The 27,244-nt window shown below is 54.8% G+C and overlaps 5 protein-coding genes across 5 annotated transcripts; 3 read left to right on the plus strand and 2 right to left on the minus strand.

Annotated features, from left to right (window-relative positions):
• Nucleotides 1–4,791: 4,791 nt before the first annotated feature.
• Nucleotides 4,792–7,911, plus strand: KVR01_008743 (uncharacterized protein; the record flags this gene model as incomplete). The annotated part of the gene is made up of 1 exon (XM_044787730.1): nucleotides 4,792–7,911. The coding sequence occupies one exon, from the start codon at nucleotides 4,792–4,794 to the stop codon at nucleotides 7,909–7,911; it is 3,120 nt and encodes a 1,039-aa protein (XP_044642510.1).
• A 231-nt stretch (nucleotides 7,912–8,142) lies between these two features.
• KVR01_008520 (uncharacterized protein) lies at nucleotides 8,143–9,711 on the minus strand (the record flags this gene model as incomplete). Its single annotated transcript, XM_044787789.1, has 2 exons — nucleotides 8,143–9,609; nucleotides 9,688–9,711. The coding sequence occupies 2 exons, from the start codon at nucleotides 9,709–9,711 to the stop codon at nucleotides 8,143–8,145; spliced, it is 1,491 nt and encodes a 496-aa protein (XP_044642287.1).
• Nucleotides 9,712–10,375: 664 nt separating this feature from the next.
• KVR01_008377 (DNA-binding ATPase) lies at nucleotides 10,376–16,278 on the minus strand (the record flags this gene model as incomplete). The annotated part of the gene is made up of 2 exons (XM_044783475.1): nucleotides 10,376–16,037; nucleotides 16,250–16,278. The coding sequence occupies 2 exons, from the start codon at nucleotides 16,276–16,278 to the stop codon at nucleotides 10,376–10,378; spliced, it is 5,691 nt and encodes a 1,896-aa protein (XP_044642144.1).
• A 2,379-nt stretch (nucleotides 16,279–18,657) lies between these two features.
• Nucleotides 18,658–23,462, plus strand: KVR01_008519 (uncharacterized protein). Its single transcript, XM_044783114.1, has 5 exons — nucleotides 18,658–19,040; nucleotides 19,141–19,427; nucleotides 19,487–22,316; nucleotides 22,379–22,814; nucleotides 22,885–23,462. Exons 2-5 carry the CDS (start codon nucleotides 19,390–19,392, stop codon nucleotides 23,178–23,180), a joined length of 3,600 nt encoding a protein of 1,199 aa, XP_044642286.1. The 5' UTR covers nucleotides 18,658–19,040; nucleotides 19,141–19,389; the 3' UTR covers nucleotides 23,181–23,462.
• Nucleotides 23,463–24,119: 657 nt separating this feature from the next.
• On the plus strand, nucleotides 24,120–26,729 carry KVR01_008654 (uncharacterized protein; the record flags this gene model as incomplete). The annotated part of the gene is made up of 3 exons (XM_044787039.1): nucleotides 24,120–24,142; nucleotides 24,224–26,564; nucleotides 26,616–26,729. The coding sequence occupies 3 exons, from the start codon at nucleotides 24,120–24,122 to the stop codon at nucleotides 26,727–26,729; spliced, it is 2,478 nt and encodes an 825-aa protein (XP_044642421.1).
• Between the last annotated feature and the right edge of the window lie 515 nt (nucleotides 26,730–27,244).

The following is a 27,244-nucleotide window of genomic DNA, read 5'->3' on the forward strand; positions in this document are numbered from 1 at the left end:
CTCCTGGCAACATCTCGTCAGGGTTAGGTGTGTAAATGCCCCTGATTTTGAGAGGTACCGAGTACGGAGTAGTGGGTATGTCGCCGAGGGGGGGGCCTTCAATTGAGCTGCAGTCACCCCTCCAAAATTCCTAGGCTCGCCCGCCGCTCTGACTCAACTTTGGGCAAGCTGGTTGCATAGGAATTTCGCGATACCCTCCAACAACACCCGACGCTCACCGTCTCCATTGTCACCACACCCACTCATTCTGACCAGCACACTGGTCGCATACACGCTCGTCACTATGCCTACCATTGCCGTGGACAAGTACGCTCTTTACGAGGCACTCGGTCAGAAGTGAGCTTGCAGTCCCGCCCCTCTAACCAACCCCACGTCCAGGACAAGAAGCTCACACCGGGGTTGTGCAGGTTCACCAAGGAGGAATTCGAGGACCTATGTTTCGAATTTGGAATTGAGCTCGATGAAGACACAGAGGAGGACGAGCGCCCAGAAGGCGTGCCTCCGGAGCTCAAGATCGGTCAGTCCACGAGTAACGATTGTTTTGCCGAGTACGGTTTCTAACGACGAGTCCAGAGATTCCGGTATACCTCCCCCGCGATCCACGACGCTTGAACACGCCTCGAGACTGACCGGCCACACAGGCCAACCGCTATGACATGCTGTGCTTCGAAGGAATCCAGCTGATGCTCAACATTTTCCGCGAGAAATCCCCAGTCCCGAATTATCGCCTCGTCGAGCCCAAGGACGGCAAAGTACAGACCCTGACGATCAAGCCCGACACACAGAAAGTCCGACCTTACGCCGCTGGTGCCATCTTGAGGAACATCACTTTCACCCAGCAGAGTTATGAGTCCTTCATCTCGCTGCAGGACAAGTTGCACATGAACCTGGCCCGTCAACGGACGCTGGTTGCCATCGGAACGCACGACCTAGACACGATCCAGGGCCCGTTCGTCTACGATGCCCTACCACCAACCGATATCAAGTTCATCCCCTTGAACCAGCAGAAGTCCATGACTGGTGCGGAACTCATGGAGTTCTACGAAAAGGACAAGCATCTTGGCAAATACCTCCATATCATCAGGGACGCTCCCGTCTACCCTGTGATGCTGGACGCGAACGACGTCGTGCTGTCCATGCCCCCAATTATCAACGGCGAACACTCCAAAATTTCGCCAAAGACCAAGAATGTCTTCATTGATCTCACCGCAACCGACGAGACGAAGCTGGAAATCGTCACGAACATGATGGTAACCATGTTCTCCATGTACTGTGCCGAGCCTTTCACTATCGAGCCGGTAAAGGTCATCTACGAGCACGACGAAAAGAGGTCACGCACCTTCCCTGATCTCACTCCCAAGGTCATCGAGACCGAGGTCGACTACCTCAAGAGCTGTACCGGCCTGGACGAGACCCCGGAGCGCATATGTCAGTTGTTGACCAAGATGGCATATGACGCAAAACCGTCCAGTAAGGACAAGAACTTGATAGAAGTCTCTGTTCCGCCAACGCGGGCAGATGTGCTTCACCAGTGCGATGTGATGGAGGACCTGGCCATCTGTTATGGCTACAACAATCTTCCAAGATCAACACCACACAGGTCGGCAACAATCGGTGCCGCAATGCCGATCCAGAAACTTGCCGACATTGTGCGTTTCGAGGCGGCTTTCGCAGGGTGGACCGAGGTTTTGCCACTCATTCTCTGCTCCTTTGACGAGAACTACACATACCTGAACAGGAAAGACGACGGGAAGGCAGTACGGCTCGCCAACCCGAAGACGGCAGAGTACCAAGTGGTTCGCACATCTCTGCTGCCTGGCCTTCTCAAGACGATTCGAGAGAACAAGGGCAAAGCCTTGCCCATCAAGATTTTCGAATGCTCAGATGTTGCCTTCAAGGACGAGTCTGCAGAGTGCAAGGCCCGAAACCAGAGGAATTTTGCGGCTTGCTTCTGTGGGAAGACGTCTGGATTCGAGGAAGTGCACGGCCTGCTGGACCGCGAGTTGACGATGCTGCGGACGGCCTTCTTGACGCACGAGGAGGCCCTGCAGGGAAAGAGCATCGACTTCCAGGTCGTCCAGGAACCCTCGAAACAAGACGGCTACTGGATTGAGGAGACAGATGAGCCCACTTTCTTCCACGGCCATGCCGCTTCTATCTACCTCCGACTCGGCGGGAAGACCCAGAAGATTGGCCAGTTCGGCATTCTTGACCCAACTGTGCTGGAGGCCTTTGACATCAGGTAGGTCCAAAACGCTTTGATCGATGTGGCATTCAACTGATTAAGATACAGATACCCCGTGTCGGCGCTGGAGTTCAACCTGGAAGTCTTCTTGTAGATGGTAGATCATGCCGGACATTAGCTATATGCATTTCAATAGAGTGGCGAAAAGTTCCTACGGCTGTAGATGGTATCCAATGATCCAGAAATGAAAACTGATCTAGAGCTATTGACATTTGGCTCATTGCGGAAGCCTAGGGTGACTCTTGCGATACTATAAAAGATGACAAGACTCGGGAAACATGTATCTGCGTGGCCCAGTCTTAGCGTGTTAAACTATCCGGATGCTGTACCCGATGGTCACAATTACTGCGAGTTGCCCATCATCCGGGCCCATTCAGACGAAGCTAGATCAAATATCCTTCATAACACAAGTGCGGACTGACATGGGCAGGGGATTTCCCACGTCCGGCTCTTGGCAGGATATTTTAACAATCATTGTCACGGCGGACAACACTGCACACGAGATGGACGGCCTAATGGCTTTTATTGGTTGAGATCATTGCACGCTGTGAACTGGATGAGGCAGGCTGCGCTTGCACTTCCTGTGCGCCATCTTCTCCTGGTGTCTCGGCACGCTTTGCAAGCGGTTCGAGCTTTCCTTGGGTGTCTGCTACGAGTCCATGGCATCTTATCCTCCCAATCTGCTTAGAGACAGTCTCCTGAAGGATAGCCTCTCAATTCTAATCTCCCATATGATAACCTCTTAGAAGATAACCTCCTTACATCCTAAAGGAGGCCTTTCCATCAGTCCACACAAGATGTAGATATTCCCTTTTTTATAGATGTGAAACTGTGTTACAGTAATATTGTATAGGATTGTGCTTTACATCTGTTTGGTTGTCCAATTTGTGTGAGATGTTAGCTTGTTCGTCAAGACCTTAAGTAATTTAAGGCTTACAGGATGTCCCTTGTCTCACTTGTATTATGTAGTATATCCACATGCATGTAGAAATAGATTTGTTGTTATCTCTATAATCACTCCTTTGGGGAGGGGCTCAAATTCGGGATTACCAGCTTTGATATTAAGTTCTTGGGGCTCAAGAATGGTTGGTCGTTTTTCATAGACAATCCAAATCAGTGGCTTTTAAGGAAATATGTGAGAAATGGTATGACAATCAACAATAATTACCCTAGTTGCCTTCACAGGTATAGTTCTTTGGGTCATTCCTACATAAGGCATCTTCTCTATTTAGTAGTTGTAGAACTAATTTCTTAAATGGGTTTGCCTGGATTACTGCCCCGGCCCACTATAACTGGAGATTTGATATGAGAACATGATGTCCATATAGTAGTCACTGGTTATCATGCCTCTTTCAGCTTGTTGCACGTTGCTGTTCATGTTGCTGTTCATGTTGTGGCTCATGGTGTTCAACATGGTAAAACTGGCCTTCAGACGTGCTTCAGATCCCGGGACAAATTCGTCTGGGAAGTTCGGCTGACAATTAGTTTCCTGTTATTCGGCAAGCATGTGTCTTCCAGTGCGGAGACTTGCTCTCACTTATGCTAATTATGATTTGCAGAATCTCCTGCTCAGCAACATAATTCTCTACCTCATGTCCAATTTTCCAAAACCAAATCTAAGATCCTTGGTCCGTTGTTGTTGAAGACGTATGGTATCTTGGGGTCTGGATCATTGCAGAGCCTTTCAGGCAGGGAAGCATACAATAAACCACCTCTATCCCTTGAGACAACGGACTATTTCAACAAAATAATTTGCCGTACAAATACTCTTCAGTTTCTGCCTTCCGAACCATTCCGTACCTTCCCAGACTGCTTCCTTGCAAAAACCTATGCATCGCCAATCGACAAGGAGAACATGAAGATCAGAACCACCCACAAAGGAAGCCCGGTCATTCACCTTCAGGAACACAAACCGTGGAAGGAGCCAAGCTAAGTTCATCACAAGCGATTCCCCGGTTTCGTTTCTATTCCATATACGTCCGAAGCCATCAGAACTTACAGGACTGTTTAACTTAAAAGGCGTTCCACTGAAACCAAGACTCAACGCTTCTGTCGCTGGGTCCTTCGCCTCCCTGTTTGTTCCCAGGTTCCAGAAACACCTCAGTTTTCTCCAACATCCATCGCACAAGATTATCTGCTATCACATCTTCATCACAAAATACACCTGAGTACGTATCTTTTATCAAAAGCTAGGCCAACAGATACTTCAGACGGTCCGAAGGTGGGCTGGCTTCTTCTCAGATTACAACCTTCCCCAACTTGACCAGGTCAGAAGGACCACTCAATCCGACGTTGCAAGTGGCACGTATCAAGTCGATACCAATACCTCTACTGGTTTCCATGCCGGTGGTTGCACCAGGCCCTGAGTCACTAGTCGAGCAAAGAGTAGCCGCGGCTGTTTCTGCCGGTAAGTTTGTTCATCTGGATAGCCGTCGCTAGACCTGAAGCGATCTGCCCATCTTCCTTTGATCTCATCCCGAAGACATTTTGGTGCGTCTGCCTCTGACAAGCCACGGCCACAGTACAGACACCCGGCTGCCATCAATATGCCGCCTTGGGGATCTCCTGGCCCGATGGACAATGTGGTCGACTTAACATTAGATGACATGGACGTACGCTCCTGGGAGGCAATAGATCTGACCTCGGTGGACGACCGACACCCACCGAATCATGCCTCGGAGAGGCCAGAACTGAACGTGGAGGACGAGTCCACAACCCTGGTTGGGTCAAACACAACTGACTCTGGGGAGTCCAGTCCGAACACGCAATGGACCTACGACACCGCGCAGACGGAGTCCAACCCTACTGACCCCGGCGATCTGAGCCCGAGAAATCCACAGGATGAAGACAGTGATTCACCAGACGATGACTTGGCCACCATAATTGCACGGAACAGGAAGCGGAAGAATACTGCTGGTGACCCTCCGACTTCCGAAAACAAGCCAAGAGAAACCCAGTTAACACCCTCGGCCTTCGGCTCTATGTTCGGCTCCAAGTCCCTGAAGCCAGCTTTCGGTGAACTTTGGTTCAATCGCAAATCTGGTGTGGACGGTATGGACGTCGCCAGGCCTCAACCGGACAGGAGACCGAAGGCTCAACAGAACAAGCGCGTAACAATCCAGCACGAGGGGCAGTCGGCCAACGATGCAAACTCTCGGATCCTCAACGTTGACCTGGATGATGAATTCGGCCCAGAGGAGAAAACCGAGAAATACAAGCGCAAGTCAAAGACACAGCGGATTCCACCGAAGAAACAGAGCCGAGTCGATGAGGAACCTTCCATTATACCTGCTCCTCGGCGAGCGGTTTCCGAAACCCCCGAGACCACTCACCATCAGAGGAAAACTGGATTCTCAGGAGACGTGAAATTGTCCCAGGCCCATGACGTGGTCGAAATTCAGCGCCCCCACAAGAGGAGGAAGCACAGCAGACAACATGACACCATTAATAGCCTCAACTCCGGTGCCGCTGCTCTCGAAGACACCGGCAGCCTGGTGGCAGCTGCGAATAGGCTCCAAGCCCCAAGATCCGGGACGTATTCTGTGGGGAAAGATAGAGTCACAGGAAAACATTCGGCTGGGAGCATGCGCGGTGGCTCTTTAGTGGACCAGTCAGACGATGCTGGCCTACATCGAGGAAACAAGACGACGCATAGAGAAAAACGACAAAAGCTTATGGCACAGGTTTGGAAGCAAGCCGAAAAGTCACAGCGTACTGCGGCACGCATTGGTACTCAACAGGCTGGATTAGCGTCCAGGAGGCCGAAAAAGGGCAGAGATGACCGACGGCCGGCTCCTGACCAAGATTCGAGCCATCGTGAAGCTCACCAAGGGTCTAATGGTGGCTATTCCGGTACGAGAGCCCAACCACCGTTCGAGGGTGGGGTTGCCCGTCCAGAGGCTGCGAGATTGTACGAAGACGTTCGAGGAGCCCAGGACATACCAGACATTCGTACACAACAGTCTCAACAGGCACACAGAGATTGTGACACGCGAAAGAGTGACATGGTCTACTCCAAAGCCGGTGCTGCCCAGCCAGCCAGCCGCATCGAGGATTCTCAGCAGATATCGAGCCTCGATGCCCGCAAGAAGGACATGGAGGACGCAAAACGTTACTTCGAGAATCACCCTTCAAATTCCGCTCCACAGCGCAGGGTCGAGATGACCAACTTTGTTCCTCCCGACCTGAGCAAACCTAATTTCGCTTTCCGCAGTCGGATGGCCAACTCAAGCAACAGGAAGCGGCTTGGTCGCAAATTACCGAACGCCGCCCAACAGGCCGAGAAGAGGGACAAGGATCGCCAGAAAAGGATACTAACAAAGCGGCGACAACTGGGGGAGGAAGCGAACCGGCTGTTCCCAAATGAGTCCGAGGAACACAAGGAGAAATGGATCGAAGACCGCATAGCCAAGATGAGACAGACATTCATGAAGAACGATCAAAAGAGGGAGGCGCAGAAATCACAGGGCTTTCTGACCGTCGATTATCTCGAAGACTTTGGGCCTGCTGGAAGCGATGGCAACGATGGGCCACCGGCAGCTGCGCCAAAGGGCAAGAGGGGTGGAATTCCCCTAGCGGAGGCCCTCGAGCCAGGAGCTACCATCAACCTGTACACCGTATGGCTCAGCAACCCGGTTGAAAAGGGCAAGCAGCCCGAGGAAAAAGACTTCAAGCGCCTAGATGACCAATTCCTCCCAAGGGAAGATGCAAACAAGCACGCTGAAGCCATCCTCAGGAACGAAAAGTACGACGATTCGCACATCGTCTCCATGCACTTCCGCGTGGGACCCACAGACGGGTTGTTCTGGGGGATCAAAGAGCTGGCTGACGGGAAGCAAGTCACTTGTTACGTCCAGAAGGAAAGACATATGGCTAGCTTACTAGACCTCAGCGATACTTTTGTGCGCAAGGAGCTAAAGAACACATACTGCTCGCGATTCGATGTGTGGTACATAAAGATCATCCCGAAGGTCTTTCTAAAGGAAAAGAAAGCCACCACTGGCCAGAACATGGAGAATTCTAGAGCCAAGTCGGAGGCGAATACACCCAATGCGGACGGGGAGCCATATCCTCCCGAGAAGGAGCAGGCGGATGACGACAGAGTTAGCTTGTTCTCTGCGACTCCAACACCTGAGCCCGACACCATCGAGCTCGAGAAAGATGAGGCCGAGGAGGTCGAGGGCGGCGATGAGAGCGACGCCTATTCCGTCGTTTCTGACGGGACAATGGCACCCTCGGAGCCAGGTGGGAACCTGGGGTCACTCTCATGGAACGACGTCGAATACGTGCACGAGCACGTGGGTGCCTTCACCACCATGGAGCTGGCAAACGAGGAGGCCTACAAGGTGGCACGGGAACTCTGGAAGCCGAGAGGTGCGCGCTACATGTCCTGGCATTACTACTGGGACACGGTCCTGCCGAGCATCGATGGCTATAGGGACAAGGAACTAGACGTTCAAGCCGCAGAGCTTGTGTTTGATGAAGTCCCAGAGCTTGAAGGGCACGTAGACAACCTGCCATGGCCATTTGTTTATTCCAAGGTTTTCGTGACGGAGACCAGACTAGAGGGTCCAAGGGACATCGGAAACCACTACAAGAGGGACAACGATGAGGACTGTGGCGAGGAAGGTGTTGGGGACGGGGAGGAGGATGAGGAAGACGACTGAGGAAAGGCGACCGATTATTCATGGCAAACAGGTTGGGAATTGGTGGCTATGGGTTTGGGGGGATACACTTGTGATCACACGCGATGGGGATATACACCCCAGCGCCTGTGTTCCTACTTTTTCTTGGAGGGCGATGCAATCCGACGAAGAATGGTATTCTAGACGGGATATGCCACTTGTGCGATGCTGGGTGCAGGAATCAACTAGAAGTCGTAAACTCCAGCCCGCTCCTTATTCGGGATCATCTGCATATTGCGACTCTGACGTCGTCGCCTTCCCCTGGTCCTGGAGGTGCTTCCACTCCGCCTTGCCCTGGTCCGTTGTGGCATCGATAATCTCTTGCTCGAGGCTCAAAACCCCGGCTTCGTTGAACAGGCCTACCAGCTCCTCCGCCTCGTCCACCTTCATGTTGCCCAGCACCTTGTTCACCTGGTCCAGGCTGCCGCTCTCGAGCGCCTTCTTCATCTCGGGGCTGAAGCCCTCAAAGATCTTGCGCGCGGCCTGTTCCTCAGGGTCCTGGCTGTCCGCTGGCGGCACCGAGATGTGAATAACGGTCCCGGGCTCCACGGCGTGCAGCTGGATCTGCTCGACGCCCTCGCCATCGGCCAGGCCCGAGCCGGACGCCGCGCGCTCCTTGTTGATCTCGGCGGCGCGGGTCTTGATCTTGAGGTAGGTGTCCTGCACGTCCTTGAAGAAGACGTCCTGGGCCTGGTGGCCCTTGGTCATGATGCGCTTGAAGAACAGGCCGACGCCGTCCCGGCCCAGGGCGCGGCAGTACTGCAGGAGCAGGGCCTGGTGCACGCACTGCCGGGCAAACTCGTCCTGGCTGCTGAGCTGCGCGTCAAAGGCCATGATGAGCAGGCCGTCCGTCTCCTTCTCCTGCAGGATCTCCGGGTGCTTGCCCAGGAAGGCCAGGGACTCGCTGTAGGAGCCCGTCTTGATCTTGGCGAACTGCTTCGCCGCGGGCGAGGCCTCGACCTCGTCGTCGTCGTCATACTCGGGGTTGGCGGAGGAGCTGCTCTTGCCGGCCTCGGGTGCGCTGAAGTTTGGGTTCAGGAGCTCAACCTTGGTGTCATCCTTCTTGGCCGCCGATGACGATGATGGGGTCGACTTGGCCACGTGCGAGCTGTCGAAGCCCGTGTGTATGCTCTCGCTCGTGATCTTCCTGGCCTCCTCCTTCTCGAGCTCGTCCAGCTTCTTGTGCAGGTCCTTCTGCAGGCTCGTGACCTTGTCCAGGTGCTCTTGGATCTCTGCGACCATGGCTGCGTACCGGTCCTCGTCCTTGACCTTCTTCTCCTCCATGGCCTTGTTCACCTGGTCGAGCAGCGTGGCCATCATCTTGCTGTACGTGGGCAGCTTCTCCTCGGCGTTGTGCACGCCGGCGGGCCGTGGGGGCGGCGTGTCGTCCTCGGGCTTGAGGTTTGCGGCCGACTGCATGACGGCCGCAAAGGCGACCTCGCCGGGGCTGCGCTTCCCATTGTCGACGTCAGAGGCGTGGGCCTTGAGGGAGTTCAGAAGAGAGGTGATGCGTTGTATCAGGGCGTCGTTGATCTGACGCTCGTACTTTAGGGTGATGATTTGTTGCTTGCGCTGCTCCCGCTCCTGGTGGATCTGGTTCTGCTTCGCGCGGATGAAGGACCGCTTGTCCACGTTTGGGTGTACTTCAACATCGGAGTCGTCGCTCAGCTCCAGCGCATCCTGTTCGGAACAGATATTAGTTAACTTCCTGCCAGTTCACCCTGGATGGGCTGTACGGGCAGGCTGGGGGCGACTTGCCCATTTGCTGTAGTCAACAGGCATCTTGGCTTAGCAGATCCACAGCCTTGTCCAGTGGGTTGAGGGACCGTGGTTCGCAGTCGTGCTGGCGTTTCCAGATCTACCGAGTACAGCAGCTGGAACGAGATGATGTTCACAGGTCCGATGGCATTACAGGGAAGAGGTTGCGGCTCTGGAAGCTTCCAACTGTACTCCGTAGTGGAGGGGGCATTGGACCGGGTTGGCGGGGTATCTTGGGCCCCTGTGGGGTGCAGCCCGGGCGGGATACTGGATGTTAGCGCTAGTGAGGCTGTCCTTGTATGCTGCGTCGCACAGCCTTGTGGAGCTCCGATTGTGCCATGCATGCCACTTCATGACCAAAAATGTATTTTGCATACCGCAGAATGATAGCAGTACCTCTTATTCGGACACAAGTTAACCTAGACAGAAATACCCCGTCTGGATTCGTGCGGTGGTATTGCATAGAACCGTCAAACTCCTTACTGCTGTCTTGCTAGACGAACAGGTTGATGCCGAAGGCCAACCCCAGCTCCTGCGCTCCATGACCGTGAAAATAGTCCAATAAACCATGAAATAAAAAGCCAAATAGACTGCAATAGCCAGTCCTTTGCAGAAACACGTCTCCCGCGCCCGTGGAGCGCTTCCTCCTGAGAGACTGAAATGCTGCCACGCCATGCCCCTCCCACTTCTACTCCATCGTTTTCAAGAACCCGTCCAAGTCGAAACTCTCCTCGTACTGCTTGTTGTCCCACAGGTCACCCAAGTCCTCCAACCAGGCGGCCTTCTTTCCAGGCTGGCGGACGTCACCCGTCTCGATATCCACCATGTCCTCTTCGCGCCCCTCAAACCCAGAGCTGCCCCCGGCTGGCTTCTCTGTGATCAAGCCAGGCCCCGAGTCGCCCACGTTGAACAGATCCAGGATCTGGTCTGTGTCCATCGTCGCCAGCCCTGCATTCTGCTGGTTGACAACAGTTGAGGCCACATCAATCTTGAAACGCTGTAGACTGAGGATCTTCTCTTCCAACGTGCCACGTGTGATCAATCGGTACACATTGACGACCTTCTTCTGGCCGATTCGGTGCGCACGATCCATGGCCTGCAGGTCCTTCTGCGGGTTCCAGTCGTGCTCGACGAATATCACGGTGTCTGCACCTGTGAGATTGAGACCAAGACCGCCAACGCTCGTGGTCAGAAGGAGGCAATCGTAGGATGGGTCGCTGTTGAACTTATTGACGATGTCCTGGCGTTTATTGGCTTCGACGCCGCCATCAAGACGGAGATATGTGACAGACGGAAGCATGGCCTTCAGCACTGAATTCTGCACCATGTCCAGCATCTCCTTCATCTGACAGAAGATCAGCGCCCGATGAGGTTTGATTGGCTGGTACAATGGGTCATTCGAATCATGGCCCCCCTCGGTACCAATGCCGCAGTCTACCAAGAGGTCACGCAGCGCTGTCAATTTCGGGGCGTGGGCGGCATCTTCCAGGCTGGTGTTGCTCTTTGCGAGAATGCGCTGAGTGTCCTCGTAGTTCGGATGGCCTGGCTTCATCACCATGGCGGGAGAGTTGCACAGTTTCCTCATGTATTGCAATGCTTGGAAAATGTGCTGTTTGGCCTCCTTGTCATCACGGCCAGCCTCGTCAGCAAGTTTCTTTGATTCGCGCTTCGTGAACTCCTCGAACAACTTCCTCTGCAGATCGCTGAGGTCGCAGTAATAGTTCTGCAAGATCTTGGGCGGGAGGTCGTTGAGTACCTCTTCCTTCAGACGTCGCAAGAGGAAGGGCAGGACCTGTTTGTGCAGGGCTTCGATGGCGAGAGCTCCCGCTTCTTGTTCCTTTGAGGAGGCCTTGTTGTAGCGGGATGCGGAGATTGGCTTTACGAAGCGGTCGGCAAAGACCTTCTCAGCCCCGAGGAAGCCGGGCATCAGGAAATCGAACAGGGACCACAGCTCCAGAACGTTGTTCTGGATGGGCGTGCCAGTCAGAATGAGCCGATGGTTGCTGACCAGCCTCTTCACTGCCAAGCTGATCTTTGCCTTGGCGTTCTTGATGAGGTGGCCCTCGTCAAGCACCACGTAATTCCAGTTGTACTTCTCCAGAACTTCAACGTCGTTGCGGCAGACATCGTACGAAGTGATGACGATATCGGGCTTGTCAAGGCCGTCTTTCATGGCCTTCCGCTCGGCCGGAGGTCCCACGTATGCCATGACGCTCAGGAACGGGGCGTAGGCCTTAATCTCTTGCTGCCAGTGACCAGACAGCGTGGGAGGGCAGACAATCAGGGAGGGAAGCCGCCTGACATCTGGCGATCCTGTCTTGGAGAATTCCTCAGCCCGCTCATGATGGTCACTGGCGACTATGCAGAGCGTCTGCAAAGTCTTGCCCAGACCCATGTCGTCGCATAGAATGCCGTGGAGATGGTACTTGCGGAGGAAATTCAGCCAGTTCACGCCGTCCTGTTGGTAAGACCGCAACTCCGCTTTGATGGCAACCGGGAGAGAGAACGCCTCAACCTTCTTTGGATCGAGCAGTTGCGCAATGAACGTTCGCTCGCGGTCTCTGCCCTTGAGGAGTTCCTGGGAGAGGCCCGGGGGGTCTGGTATGCCTGCTTCCAGCGGCACAAGCTTGACCAGCGTCGCAAATGAAGTTGTTGCTATCAACCGGATCTCGTTGTCAGAGTCACTCATCCGGCCTAAGACGGGAACGATAAGGAAGACAACGTAAGGCAAAATTGCATCTCCCATAACGGCAATCAGGTGATATATGACCTCAATGGCACCTTGTCGGAAGTGTAGGTCCAGAGGGTTATTAATGGACGGCAGGACCTTTTCGACCAACGCTGTCATGCCCTGGACTGTGATGACGCTGCAGATGGTTGCTAAGCACTTGGCAGCCATGTATCGGAACACCGACAGCTCGGAATGCAAAGCCTTGATGACGAGTGGGGCCATCTGCATGATGAACGGGTGAAGGGCAGTGTGGATTGTCGGCGTCATTGTGCGAATCACAGACATAGCGTCGACAATCTCCTGCCCGAAGGTATTCTCGGGGTCTCTGGCTTCGGCGGGCAGGTCGCCGGAGAAAGCTTGCATGAGAGGCCGCTCCATGAATGTGCGAATACTGGGAACAACGCTGAGAAGATCGGCGCCGAACGTCTTCGATAAGATTTGCAACGCCTCCTTTGCACCGCGACGAGTTATGCGAGCTGCCTTTGCCTCACGGGCCCATTTGGCAGCGTCAGGATGGTCGACACGATCCTCTTCTTTTTGCATCGATAGTACCACATCAGTCTTACTGGCGTGGACTGGGAATTCCGGAGTTTCCGCCACTTCCATGCAAGAAAACTTGACAAGGTTGCCTACCACCTTGTCCGCGGGGCCCCGACGACCAGATTCCGTGAAGAACTGCACGAGGTTTGCAATTGTCGATGCCGAACGGCTCTGAAGATCCTGGTTCTCCTCGTATTTGATGCTGTCCATTACGGCCTTGATGAGCGGGCTTGGCTTCTTGGGCAAATGTTTGATGGCCACCAGAGCACATGCTGCAGCCGCTTTGATCCGCACATCGCGTGTCTCTTTCTTCGCCTTGGCATCTTCAATGGCCTGGGCGGTGATGTCACGAGACTCTGCGAGATCTTTACTGGCGATGAGCCGTTGCCCGGGAGCCATTGCTTTCTTCAGCTTCTCGTAATCCTCACCCACAACCTTTTCAGCATTTGCGATTGAGAATGCTCCTGGCCCTGCTTCCGCCTCACCTTGTACGATCACAGCCAAGGTCGGTAGCTTGCTAGATGATACTTTGCCGAAATCGCGGAACAGATGTATCAGTTGCGAGCACTGGGCGCGGACGTTTCGGATGTAGCTGACCAAATCTCGATAACAAGATGGCCGTTCACCCTCAACCATCTTCTGCAGCAATGCCACGAACCTAGAGCACTGCTCGACGTTTGCAGACTTCTGTGCGTACTCGTCGATGACCATGCAAGCGCTGAGTTGTGTGGAGGAGTATGAGGACCCAAGACCTTTGATGATGCTTGCATCATACTCTTGCAGGCTTTCTGCAGGAAGAAGGGACATGATGAAGCCCATGGCTTTCGCCGCAGAGATCCGAGATCGCACCAGTGTTTCCATGCCGACCAGATCGACATCTCCTTGCATCATGCGCCCGTCGAGATCGTGTGACTGGGAAGCAGCTTGGGGTTCTTCAACCTTAGTCGACTTTCTTCGCCTCTTGTTGGCACGCTCCGGACCCTCCGAGGGACTAGATCTCCGAGGCGGCGCAGGCGTTCCACTGAGGGGGGCGTATGTGCCACCTGATGGCTTCATGAAAAACTTTGTGTCCATGGGAATGGGATTGCGCTGAACGCCAATGGGATGCAGAGTCAGCTGCATCAATGGTTCGACATGAGGGGAAAATTCCATTGCCAGCACTGCTGGATCCTGAGCGAGAGACTTGACTAGTGACATCCATAGCTCGATGGACATATTCAGCGTCTCTGGATCGCGCTCCACCAGAATGTTCTGGAAAATTAATCTGAGGATGCGACCGTTCAGCCAACCTTGTGCTGACTCTGCGTCGAGCTTGGCGAAGGTCATGAGAGCCTTGAGGACGGCAAGACGGACTGATGTGATGGTGTGGCGCAGAAATGGATATAGTCTTGGCACAAGAACAGTGAATGTTCTCTCCTCGTCCTCTTGCGCTGAAGTCTTCATAGCAGCCAGGACTTCCGGGAAGCTGCAAAGAACAGCAAGGAGATCCATGATCTTGCCGGTCGAAGCGCTGAGGTCGTCGGTCAAGTCAGCCAATCCCTCCCAGACGATATTGATCAACCCGTTCAACTCTCTAGGGCGTTGTGTGACAAATTCTTTCGCCATTGGCGTCAAGGTCGCGGCGCTGACAGAACGCACGTCATCATCGCTATCACCGAGACCCTTCATGACCGCGCGGATGATACCATCGATCATGTCGCCGTCTTTCATTAGTAAATCTTTCCGGACGGCCACAACGTAGCGGAGCCCAACCATGCCGCCGTGGCAGATCGGCCAGACATGCTGCTCCAGCGGCAGGTCTTCTTGCATGACCATACGGTAGAGTATTCTGTAGATGGCGTGTACGGAATCGGGGGAGACGTGGAACAGGACGGATCCAAGTGTCTGGCCGACTGTTTCCCTGATGGGGGCCACCGAGGTGTCAGAACTGTAATCTGTAAACCTGTCCAGCATCAGAACACAGCAGAGCCGGCAGGCAAGGTCGTCCAGCCACTTTCTATTCAGCTCGTTGTTCTCGCTGCGGGACACACCACGGACCCTGCCGGCCCCTGCGCCATGGACCCTAATCAGCTCCCTCAAGCCCATAGCTGCACCGTGCCTGGTCTCCCAGGATGGATCGAACAAATCCACCTTGAGGAATTCACATAAACGTTCGTACGGCCATTCGGAGCCTTCCATGTTGACGTCGGTCTCCAATTCAGACTTGATTGGGATGACTGCGCCCTTGTACTCAGATACGACCTTGCTGTCTTCCTCGAGATCAGCCGGCCTATCGAGATTGAAGTAGTCAACCACCTTGCCGTTCTTCTTGGAATCGGCATCGACCATTGGTGTGTCCTCGGCATATACTTCTGAGCCAGCTGTCGTATTCCGACGCAGGGAGAGATCGCCGAAACCACCCTTCCCTTGGGCGGCCTTCTGAGCCTCCCGTTTACGTTTCCGCTTGAGCACGTTCAGTTGCCTTGCGCTCATACCACTCTCCTCCCCTGGATGAGGTGTGGTGGCAGCTCCGTTACTGTCGGGGCGGCCAAAGCCGTGGGAACCATTTGTGTCTGCCGGGGTACCGGGACTCGCGGCAGACTCGTTCGGGATGGGTATCTCTTCATCCTCATAAGGCCGTCCCAACAGACCGAGACGGCCGATAAGGGTCTTCTTTTGGTGTGTCAGACGCTCCTGGGGCTCCAGGGCGCCGAGCGAGTAGTCGACAGGGGCGCCGCGAAGCAATTGCCTGCCGTACCTGATGATATCAGGCACGTTCAGAGTTCCCAAGCTCAAGGCGTCGTAGTCGGGAACGGCAGGCTCGGCCTCTTCTTTCTTGACAAGACCATTGCCTGTGCCCTCGTCCTTCTTTGGCTGGACAGACTCCTCGCCCGGATTCGGATCGTATGTTTCCGCATTCTCAATTATCTTGCCGATGGCTTTTGCCGCAGTAGTCCGTGTCTCCCAGTCCTTGTGGCGCAGGTATGGGACCACCCTTGAGAGAAGGTTGAAGAGTTCCTCAGGCTGTTGTTTTTGCCAATCGGCCAGCTGATTTACTGCTGTGTCCCGAATGAGCCGGGTACTTCCGGTCTCGAGGATTCTGGGCAATGTTAGCAGGCCGTGGTTCATGCACAGGTGGCTGGTCCTCCGTGGCAACTGTCTCTGGGAGGTGAGGGGGGCTTTTTAATATAGTGGGAGTAAATTCAACAAAAGTCGACGTCACGACATCCATCAGGCCATCAACAAAGGAAAATCAAAACACAAAAGCTTGTATACAAGGCAAAGAAGGTATCAGTGTTGGGAAGTACTCACGTGACAAGTCGATCAAGCCTGGACGCCATCTTGTCTCATATCATGATATATGGCTTCCAAATTACGATGCAAGGATTGCTATTGGCAGCAAAGACTCGGCCCCGACAAAGCCATCAAGCTATTGGATCATGAAACTATTGTCTGCGCAGAGCAATTGTTGCTTATGCTAGAGGCCCTGTCTAATCATCACAGTCAGTGGGTATGGCCGTGATAAACAGAGGTAGTACAGCTAGCTGTTGGTATGCTCCAGCCTGATGCGAAAGGCTTGGCGTCCGCTACTGACTTGGTCAGGTAGATCCGCATCAAGGTGAAGCTTGTGATAGCTGCAGGGGTGTGAGGATGGTTTGGCTCACCTTGGGAATGGGACGGTGCAAGGTGACGTCTGCCCAATCAGAAGCTGGCAAAGTGGACACTTGGACACTGGGTCAAAGAGGCCTGGCCGGGAATGGAATGTGTGGATCCCTGCGCTAACAATGCAAGCGGGTCGCCGGTGGAAATGGAAGGTGGCTATTGCGTGTTAGTGTTAGCTCTTCTGACGGATGGGTATTTATGAAATGAAAAGTCGGTGCAATTGTGAAGCGAAGCAATGTGATGCGATGTGATGCGATGCGACACGCTAGATGCAGCCGGTGTAAATTGCCTCAGACTTGTTTTGGCCTGGTGATGGTGGCGATGATGGTGGTGGTGATCATCTCGAGGGCTGGGATGGACTCCTCTAGGATCAAAAATGCGCACGAACTATCAGTCAGGTATCTTACAGGAATTCGTCTGGTGTTGTGCAGGCAGGAGTTGGTGCTGCGTTGGACGGATGGAGCTTCCCGCCAGTGGAGGTAGCTCGTGCTTGCTTGGTCTTGTGCGGGTGCAGCTTGGCTGGCTGGTTGGTTTGCTTGCTTTGCCTGCTGGCTGCAGATTGGCCGGGGGGTGGGTGCGTGTGCAGCGGGCTGGGCCTTGCCTTCTAAAACCTGAGTGGGCTGTGGGCTGTGGGAAAAAACGACGACGGGGAAGGTGGTCTTCTTCTAATCCGAGGCACTGTTGTTTAAATAGACAGGAGCCACTGGCAGCTCCTGCACTTTGATTTTTAGCGCACCGGCCACCCCTGCAGAAGCCGCACCTGCCATCACTGCTGCACTACCAGATTTTTCCTTGGCCTTTGCCTGGGATCCTTGGGTACGTCCCTCCCGCCGCCGTCTTTGATCTCACCATCCATCAAACCAAAATGCTGCATCCCACTACCAGATTGCGCCGACACCATCGTCGAACCAGCAGCACACCCAACCTTAATCCCCGGCCGTGCAGCCTGCATGTCTGCCCTCGACTCGGCAAACCCCATCTCGCTGGCTGCCTGCTGCTGATCCGTGTCGCGCCTCGTCACCACCTGGGTGGGCACCTGCCTGCGTTCTAGTTCTAACTCGAGTTGTAGACTACCAAGTAGCTCCCGTGCTACCCTCACAATGGCTCGTCCCTTTCTGCGCTCCAGCCTCGCTTCAGGTGAGATGCGCTTGCACACAATGCCCTTTTCCTACGGCGAACCGACCTGAGGGCATCGCGTTATTGTGCCTGGGGAACAAGGCATCTTCCTATCTATCTCCTCTCTGGACCTAGCGTAATCTTTGGCATCTGCCGACCTATTCAAGCCCAGGATCCCACCAGCAGCCGGGATTTATACACAGGCTTCAACATTCACTTCATCATCCCGCCATCCTTCCTGCTCTCAGGCCCGGCCGTTGCCAAACGGAAAGATAGATGGATGGATGGATGGATGCTTCTGCCCCAGTAAGGAGCGCCAATATACCATGTACGGGCGCGCACATAGCTCCCCCACGCGCATCACACGGGATCTTCATAGCTCTCCGAGGCGTCTACGCCCTCGGGTGTACCTTAGCATAGAAACCTGGGTGGTTCCGAGTCAGACCGGGTCCTAGTCGGAAACTTTTTCGTCGTTAGAGCAGGATCCTTGTTTCCCCAACCCACACCGTCTCTGGAGCCTCATGCAAGGCATCGCATCCAGAATGCGCCTTGGAGGGCTGGCTCTGAGCTGTGGCCCCAAGGCCTGCAATGCGCATCTTGATCAGGCCCATCTGAGCTGAGTCTTCGTCGCAAGCAAACTTCCCACTTTGCGTCCAGGGGCGTCGTGCAGTGTCGCCACGGGCACCCCCGGACGGACGGGTCGGAGCCCAGCACATGAAACGGCATTCCATCTTCAATCGGGACTTGCGATCTCAGATGGGTGGTGGGTCATAGACGTTAGTACAACAGTGGACTGGACTTGACCCCTGTAGCCGAGCACCACCATCACATTGCCTCATCAATACCTTCCCCCTCAAGGCACCGCATCTTCGCTCCGCCCCCAGGAAGGGTGGCGATGCCTGCTTATGTACATCAACGCTCGCAAGATCCGCCCGGGGCGTGCGAGCTACCATCCTTTGCTCGTTTCTGTTTGTGGACAGCAATTGTTCGCGAAACCCCCGGTGATATTTCTCTGGGGCTTCATGATCTCGTGGGGGGCCGTGCCATGTTGACTGTAGCCTCGCATGTGTTCGCGAGGACTGTCACGCTGGACCCTCGCCTCAATTGCGCTTCCCATCGACACCCGCCTTTTTGGTCTGAGCTTGGACACGCTCAGTGCTCCCGAATAACCCGGCCTGACCTGTGATCATAGATCGGGCCTTATCAACACCGGAGTCCCATTACTACCTACCTCTGGGTGGCTACTCTATGGACCAATCGAGGCATCTGCTGGACAAGATGGTGCAGCAAACAAGACTCGTGTGTTGGGGCGCAGGTACTGCATGTATGTGCAAATCAAGTCTCGTGCCTATCAAATGCACAAGGCGTCGTAGCCGCTTCTTTTATTACTATACGGAGTAAAGACCGCAAAGCTCATGAAGCAGACGGGTGATTAGGTAATCTGCCTCGCAGGCGCGCCGTTGGGATCACCCCCCGCCTCCAACCGCGTCGCGTCGCTCGGTCAAGCACCCAAGCAACTGACGTTCAACGAATTTTCGCCGTGCCCAACCACCACGACCGTCCACCTGCAACGCGCGCAGTACAGCACTCATGTCGCCAGACTAGCCGACCGTGTCAATCTCGGTATCTAACAGCTGCTCCGCCCTGTCCGCTGTGTGGCGTTGGTCGGCATCATGTACATCAAGCAGATCATCATCCAGGGCTTCAAGAGGTTGCGCGCTTCTCACAAAACCTTTTCCGTGCGACTGCATGCTGACAAGTCCCAAATAGCTACAAGGACCAGACCATAATCGAGCCGTTCTCCCCCGGTACAAATGTCGTCGTCGGACGAAATGGCTCCGGCAAGAGCAACTTCTTCGCTGCCATCCGATTTGTCTTGAGCGATGCCTACTCCAACCTCAGCCGCGAGGAGCGCGCCGCCCTGCTACACGAAGGTTCCGGCTCCGCAGTCGCCACCGCTTACGTCGAGATCATATTCGACAATGAAGACCGCCGCTTCCAAACCATTGACAAGGATGACGTCGCGATCCGGCGGACCATTGGGCACAAGAAGGATGAATACTCCGTGGACAAGAAGGTCTGGGCCAAGAAGGAGGTCTTACAGCTGCTCGATACGGCCGGTTTCTCCAGGTCGAACCCTTTCTACATTGTGCCTCAAGGACGCGTGACAGCTTTGACGAACATGAAGGAGAAGGAGCGTCTGAACCTGTTGAAAGAAGTCGCTGGTACCCACTTGTACGAGGACAAACGTGCCGAGTCCTTGAAGATCATGAACGAAACAAACAACAAGAGGGAAAAGATCGACGAGCTTCTCGCGTACATCAAGGAGCGCCTGAGCGAGCTGGAGGAGGAGAAGGAAGAGCTCCGGGGCTTCCAAAACAGCGACAGGGAGCGCCGCTGTCTCGAATATGCATACTACTACCAACAACAGACTCACTTCGAAGAGGCTCTCGAGGAGTTGGGATCGGCCATAAAAGATGGCGGTGAGAACGACACAGAGCAGCGAGTGGCCTTCTCGAAGGGCGAGAAGGCCATCGCGGGCATGGAGTCGAATTTGAGCTCTCTGGAGCAACAGCTGAACTTGCTCAAGATCGATAGGCGGCAGCTTGAGGAGGATCGTCGTGAGGTGGCTAAATCGCGGGCCAAGGCCGAGCTCAAGGTGAAAAACCTAGCCGACAGTCAATCGTCCCGAGATATGGCCAAGCATCAACACGACACAGAACTGGACGCCGTCAGGAAAGAGATCAAGACCAAGGAGAACGAGCTTAAGAAGTTGACTCCTGAGTTTGAGAAGCACAAGAAGACCGAGTTCGAGGTGAAGCAAGCACTGGACCACGCCGAAAACCGACGGATGCGCCTCCTGAACAAGCAGACCCGGAGCTCACAATTTAAGAGCCGTGCTGAGCGAGACGACTACCTGCAAAAGGAGATTAACGACCTCAATCTGACCATCTCGAAGCAAAAGGCCAATCTGATTGATGCCGAGGAAGAGGTCAAGAACGTGACCGAGTCCATTGATGGTCTCGAGAGGTCTGTCGCAGACCTTCGCGCCCAACTAGAGAATTGGGGTGGCGGTAGGCAGTCAATGATTGACCAGGTTGCGCAAGCTCAAGAGACTCTTGACAGCCTCAACGAAGAGAGGAAGAGGTTGCGCCGCGAAGACGACAAGCTTGACACAGTTCTCGCAAAAGTCCGCGAGGAAAGGGACCGAGCGGAACGTGAGCTGTCCTATGCCATGGATCATGCCACCGCCAAAGGTTTGGCCACTTTACGCCAAATAAGACGCGAGAGGGACATTCCAGGCGCATACGGGACTCTCGCGGAGCTGATGGAGGTCCCAGAGGCATACCGCATCGCTGTCGAGCAGACTGCAGGAACCAGCCTCTTCCATTACGTTGTTGACAACGAGAGGACGGCAAGCATGCTTGCGACAGAGCTTTTCAAGAGACACGGTGGCCGCATCACCTTCATGCCCCTTGCGCAGTTGAAGCCGAGGCGCATCAACATGCCTCGCGCGAGCGATATTGTGCCCCTCATCAACAAGATCAACTATGACCAGGAGTTCGAAGACGCCTTCCAACAAGTCTTTGGCAAGACTGTTGTCACCAACAACTTGCAAATTGGTGGACAATATGCCAGAAGCCACAACGTGGACGCCATCACATCCGACGGAGATATCATTAACAAGAGGGGTGTCATCTCTGGTGGATTTATCGACACGCGCAAATCACGCTTGGAAGCTGTCGCGGCCGTGAACCAGTGGCGTGACAAATACGAGGAGATTCTGTCGCAAGCATCGGAAACCCGGAAACAATTGGAGCAGAAAGACCAGGAGATTACCCGCGCATTGGGCGAATTGCAGAAGACAGAGTTGCAATTACGGCGAGCTGATGGTGGCCTTGACCCGCTCAGGATTGAGCTGAGAAGCAAACTCGCCCAACTCGAACGTCAGCGAGAGCATCTTGATGCAGCTATCAGCAGGAGAGACCAGGTCGACAAGAACATGCATGACTTCGGTGCGAATCTCGAGGCGATGGAGGCGGAGCTGGCTTCTGACTTCAAGAAGGCTCTGACTAGTGATGAGGAGCAGGCGGTAGAAGAGCTCACTCAGCAGGTGCAACAGCTGCAGAAGGAGTGGAACGTGGCCGCCAAAGCTCGGAGAGACTTGCACACGCGGAAACAGATATTGGAGACAGACCTGCGTCAAAACCTGCGTCTTAAGGAAGACCAGCTGAGCGGTTTGGCCTTTGAGAACTCCACTGCCGCTGATGGAGGCAGCAGCTACTCGGATGCGCAGAAAGAACTCAAGAAGATCCAGAAGTCCACCGTCTCAATCGAGAAGAAGATACAGCAGAATGAAGCACAGGCTGAGGAGCTCGGCTCTCAGATCTCAGAAGTGGGATCAGCCATCGAGGTGAAGCAACAGGAGCTGCAGGAGCTTGCCCGGCAGATTGAGAGGCACCAGAAGAGGATAGAGAAGAGCGCACAGAAGAAACACATCCTCAATGGCCAGATCGAAGAGATGGCCAAGAGCATCCGGGACCTGGGTGTGCTTCCGGACGAGGCCTTCAGCAAGTATATCAAGCTCAAGTCAAACGAGGTCGGTAGAATCTTTCTTATCATTCGTCTTGGCACTTGCAGGAACTAACAGTGCCGGCTCAGATCACGAAGCGGCTGAAGAATGTCAACGAGAAGCTCAAGAAGTACAAGCACGTCAACAAGAAGGCCTTTGAGCAGTATAACAGCTTCACAACACAACAGGAGCAGCTTCTGAAGAGGCGAGAAGAACTTGACGCATCGCAAGCCTCCATTGAGGAGCTGATTGCGCATCTTGATGAGCGGAAAGACGAGGCAGTCCAGCGCACCTTCAAGCAAGTCTCGAAAGAATTTGCAGAAATATTCGAGCGGCTGGTCCCTGCTGGGCGTGGCGGCTTGGTCATCGAGCGCAAAGCCGACAAGCGCCGGGGAGAGGCTGAGGATTCGGACGAACAGGATGGAGGCAGTGTCGAGAACTACACCGGAGTTGGCATCAAAGTGTCTTTTAACTCGAAGATGGATGAGCAGCAGAAGATCCAGCAACTCAGTGGTGGCCAGAAGAGTGAGTGCCGCTGCCCTGTGCCCCTTGGAACCTCCATCCTCAATGCAGCTGCTAACCTACTCATCATCAGGTCTGTGTGCTCTCTGCCTGATTTTCGCACTCCAGCGGACTGAGAGCAGTCCCTTTGTCATTTTCGACGAAGTCGACGCCAACCTCGACGCGCAGTACCGGACAGCGGTGGCGGAGCTGCTACAGACGCTGTCCAAGGAGGCTGGCACCCAGTTCATCTGCACTACTTTCCGACCTGAGATTGTCAATGTGGCCGACAAGTGCTATGGTGTAACTTTCCGCAACAAGTCGAGCGCTATCGGCTGCTACGACACGGAGGACGCACTGGAGTTTGTCGAGGGCCAGGCCCCGAGGTAGTCTGTTGATGATGTTACTCGAACGCGCGAACGCGGAGACTAGAGGCTGTGCTGTACAGGACTGGGAAGAGGCTGCTTCCTTAATGACCATTCTGGCGGGTTTGCTTTTGTCTCACGACATGAGGGATGGAGTCGGCCTCCAGGTTCCGGCGAGTGTGGTGTTTCTTGCTTACGATGTACAAATTGCGTTATTGCAGTATTTCCTGAACGGAGGGAAGGATCATTCTGGTATGATATCCTGGAAGCATGAGTATTGACACAATTCTACCGCCTGGACGTGCAATGAGAGTTGCCCAGTGACGCCTTCTAAGCCGTGTCGTCTCAGTAAAGGAGCTGAGCGCCGAGGCAATTCGATGTGCGCTAGCCTCTTTTGACATTCAAGCACCAGGATCGGACGTCCTGCGGCGGTAGCAACACACTATCGCTTTACTGTCCTTCCAAGGTTTGCGACTGGTTGGTTTCGCTGTCATTCTCAGGCCCACAGCCAGGAGAGAGGTGATTCAAGAGACATTTCGCAGTCACCGTTATCTGTGACGACAGCCGGAGACTTGGGCTAGGCCGACCAAGCAGCTTATTACATACCTAGGTACCTAGGTGTGTAGGTACTGTAGATACCAGGTAGGCTACTGCGGCCGATCCCGCCAAGACTAGGATCTGTACCCACGGGTGTTACCTGCACATGCACCCCAGCTTGCCCAGCTGCCCAGGCCCCGCCCACTGCGCCGCACCGCCGCCACGGCTATCTTGCTTATCGGGGCTTCATCATTGCCAGTGTAACCTCTTGGACAACTCCCCACCAACCCCCCAACCCCCTACACAGCACAGTACGAGACCGACTTGTTATGGGCTGGCCCATAGCAACCGACAGGCCTTCCATGACTGACAGTCGGTGACGGGCCACTGACCAACGCATTGGCACACTGATCGGACCACTTCCACCATGTCTGTCATCCAGGTCGAGGAGTGAGTGCCTGCCCGTGCCTGCCCCTTGCGCGGATGCCAGTGTGCCTTCGGCAAGAGTGCTAACCAAGGGCTTCTTCTCAGCCTGGTCTCGTACCAGCTGCGCTCCAGCTATCTTACACAAGTCGCCGATGGAGTGGGAGAGCGACTCATCACCCTGAACGAGAACTTTCTCAACTCGGCCTCCTTCAAAGCTGCAGGATGGCGCCCCAATCCCTCCCTGATCAAGCGCACCCATTCGCCCCCGATCCCTACTGCTGTCGCATCCGAATACTTCCAGGCCCCACGCCATGTTGGCGTTAACCTCGAGGACGAGCCCGAAGAAGGTGGCATGCTCACGGCAGGTGGCAACGACACCCTTGGCCCCGGAATCGCAACCAAGCGGAGGCGGCGACGCGAGCAGATGGAAGAAGAGGACAGCAGCGATCTGAGTGACGAGAGCGACGATGAATCAGAACAACGAGCAGCTCAGCAGATCAAGTTCGCAAAAATGCCCGTGCGACACCGCTCCGGCTCCTCTCCGATACAATCATCCAGCTTGCGCCAGGCAACCTCGGCCAGTTCCCCCCGTCCTCCCCCGCGCAGAGGCTCGCAGTCTGCCCTGGAGACGGTCAAGGAAAGAGCAAGGCGAGACACTGTCACGAGCAGCGAGGTTTCTTCGGACAACGAGCTCGATGTCTCTGGCTACCAGAAGCAGAGGGAGGCTGCCAGGGCTGCCGCGAAGACGGTGAGGATCCAGACAAATCTCAACAGGTCGGAGCCGTCGCTGGGGCTAGGGGTCAAGAGGCAAGAGAGCGACCTTCTTGAGGAGGAAGAGGAGGATTCGGATGCCTCGGACATGTCGTCGGCCTTCAACGAGAGCCTCGAATCGGCATCGATCCTCGCTGGAGACATCGAGAAACAGCTCGCGAACATGTCGCCATCTCGCCAGCTTGTCGGAACTCCGCCGCGCGATTTCAAGAGGCAATCAACTATCAGAAAATCTATGCCGCCCCCGCCGCCTGTTGTCGGCGGTGTTTTGCCTCCACGAAGGCCAACGAGCACCATCAGGCCTATCAGCATGATCCAGCCCAAGAGCCTGATATCCGAGGCTCTGAACGTTAAGAAGACCAAACCAGCCGCCCCCTTTGAGAGCTTTGCCACCCTTTCTGGCAAGGGCGAGGCCAGCCCGCTCATGATCCGGATCTATGCCCCGTTCTCCAAGAATCCCTCCAAGCCTTACGAAGTTTTGATACGCCGAAACGTGCGCGAGGATAATGCCGGCGAACGCCCTGTCAATGTGGCAGACCTCATCGGCCTCGCTTTGTGGCGGTACAATGAGGAGTCATTCGAACCATCACTTCCGGGAGACAAGCTCAACGTGAACTGGTGGACGCTCAAGATGGTGGAAGAGGGGGGTGAGGTCGATGATGACTTCCCCCCATTTGATCGCACAAAACCAGTCGTCTCGTTTGCCACTGCAGCGAACAACAAGAACGAAGGGATGCGGCCCACGGCTGTCATGCCCAGGTTCGGCAGAGGCCGCTCAAACACAAAGATCCATGATGACTTCGCCCTCGTGCAGGCCACGGCGGAAGAATTCGAGTCGAACAAGACCCAAACTCCGCAATTCACCGAAGAGTCCGTCGCCGAAGATACGAGCCCGGAAGACACCTTGCACAACACCCCGCAGCCGAGCACGTCGGTATTGGCGGCGGCGTCGGCTAGACCGATGACTGGTCGACTCAACCCAGTCCTAACCACGACCTACCGCCCCGACGCCAACATGCTTGACGCCCCGCGGCCGCAGGTATCTACGAGCAATACACAGAGGGGACAGCACAAATTCCTGCGAATCCATGTCATGACCCCAGACGCGCCCTCTGGCCAGATAATCACTCTTGATGTCACGACAGACATGTATATCGAGGAGGTACTTGAGCTTGTTTGCCGAAAGCGCAACCTGGACAAGAACTTTCATATCCTCAAGATCCCCAATTCTGGTGCCATCGCCCTCTTGGATCGGCCCGTGTCGGCAATTGGCACGATGCAAGACCTGGAGCTGCACAGACGTCGCTTCGGCGACCCCACACTGAGCCAGTCTCCTGTAAGTCACTCACCAGGCGGTCGCCTATTGTTCTCGGAGTTGGGCGGTAAGAAGAGCTCCAAGACGAAAGGAGTGCCGCACCCACTTGCCAAAGAGGCGCTCGCCCAGGAGGAGCTCAGCAGGAACAATAACTTCCGCCGCTATGTTGTGTACCGCAAGCAAACCATGCGTTTCGCGGGGCTGAACGAGAGACTTTTCGCCATCGAAGGCGAGTATGTGCATGTCACGCCATCCTCAGGTGGCAAGCCGCTGGCAGACAGCAGCAGTAAGACCACAACAGTGCATTTCATCCATGTTGTTGGTTGCAACTTGTCAAGGAGACATCCGTCGCAATTCAAGGTGAGTATCGACCACTCCTCAGACCAAGATCAGCCACTGATAGCAGAACAGTTCGTTATACTCCGTGATGGCGAGCAAAAACGATACGATTTCGAGACCAAGAGCGCGGATGAAGCCAATGAGATCGTCACGGCGATCAAGCAGGGAATGTCTTTGAACCAGTGAGGCAGGGTTTTGAACAACACGTGAAGAACTCACTGTATCCAAGGATGATTTCCCACAACTTCCAGAGCCAGCCAGACGGCTGGCTTGGCTGGGCAGCGGTCCCCCGGTTTCGACAATGCGGTGCTCCACCAGGGGATGTGGGACCCACCTGCAACCCCCTGGGAGCCGAAATACCCAAGGAAGGCCTGGACCGCGTGATTTACAACCTTACTGCCTCACAAGACATCCCCTTAAGGCTTAACTGGATGGCGGACCTCCTATTCTCGCATGGGGAGTGTCTGTTTACATGGCGGCGACGGAGGCGTAGGACTTGAGAACCAGTCGCCCCGCACACCCTGAACATTTCGATCGTCCCGGGCCCCCACATCTCGGGTAAAGGGGCGTAGGGCGGAAGGCTCCCCATTTCGGCAGTCAGGTCCCCTGGGGCCGTCGCTCAGCCACTCAATACGAAAGCACCATCACGGGCTGGACTGGGCTGACCAGAGTCATGAGAAGCCTGCGACTCCGGTATGACG

Source organism: Diaporthe batatas, assembly GCF_019321695.1.
Source record: "Diaporthe batatas strain CRI 302-4 chromosome Unknown Contig00010, whole genome shotgun sequence".
Lineage (NCBI taxonomy): Eukaryota > Fungi > Ascomycota > Sordariomycetes > Diaporthales > Diaporthaceae > Diaporthe > Diaporthe batatas.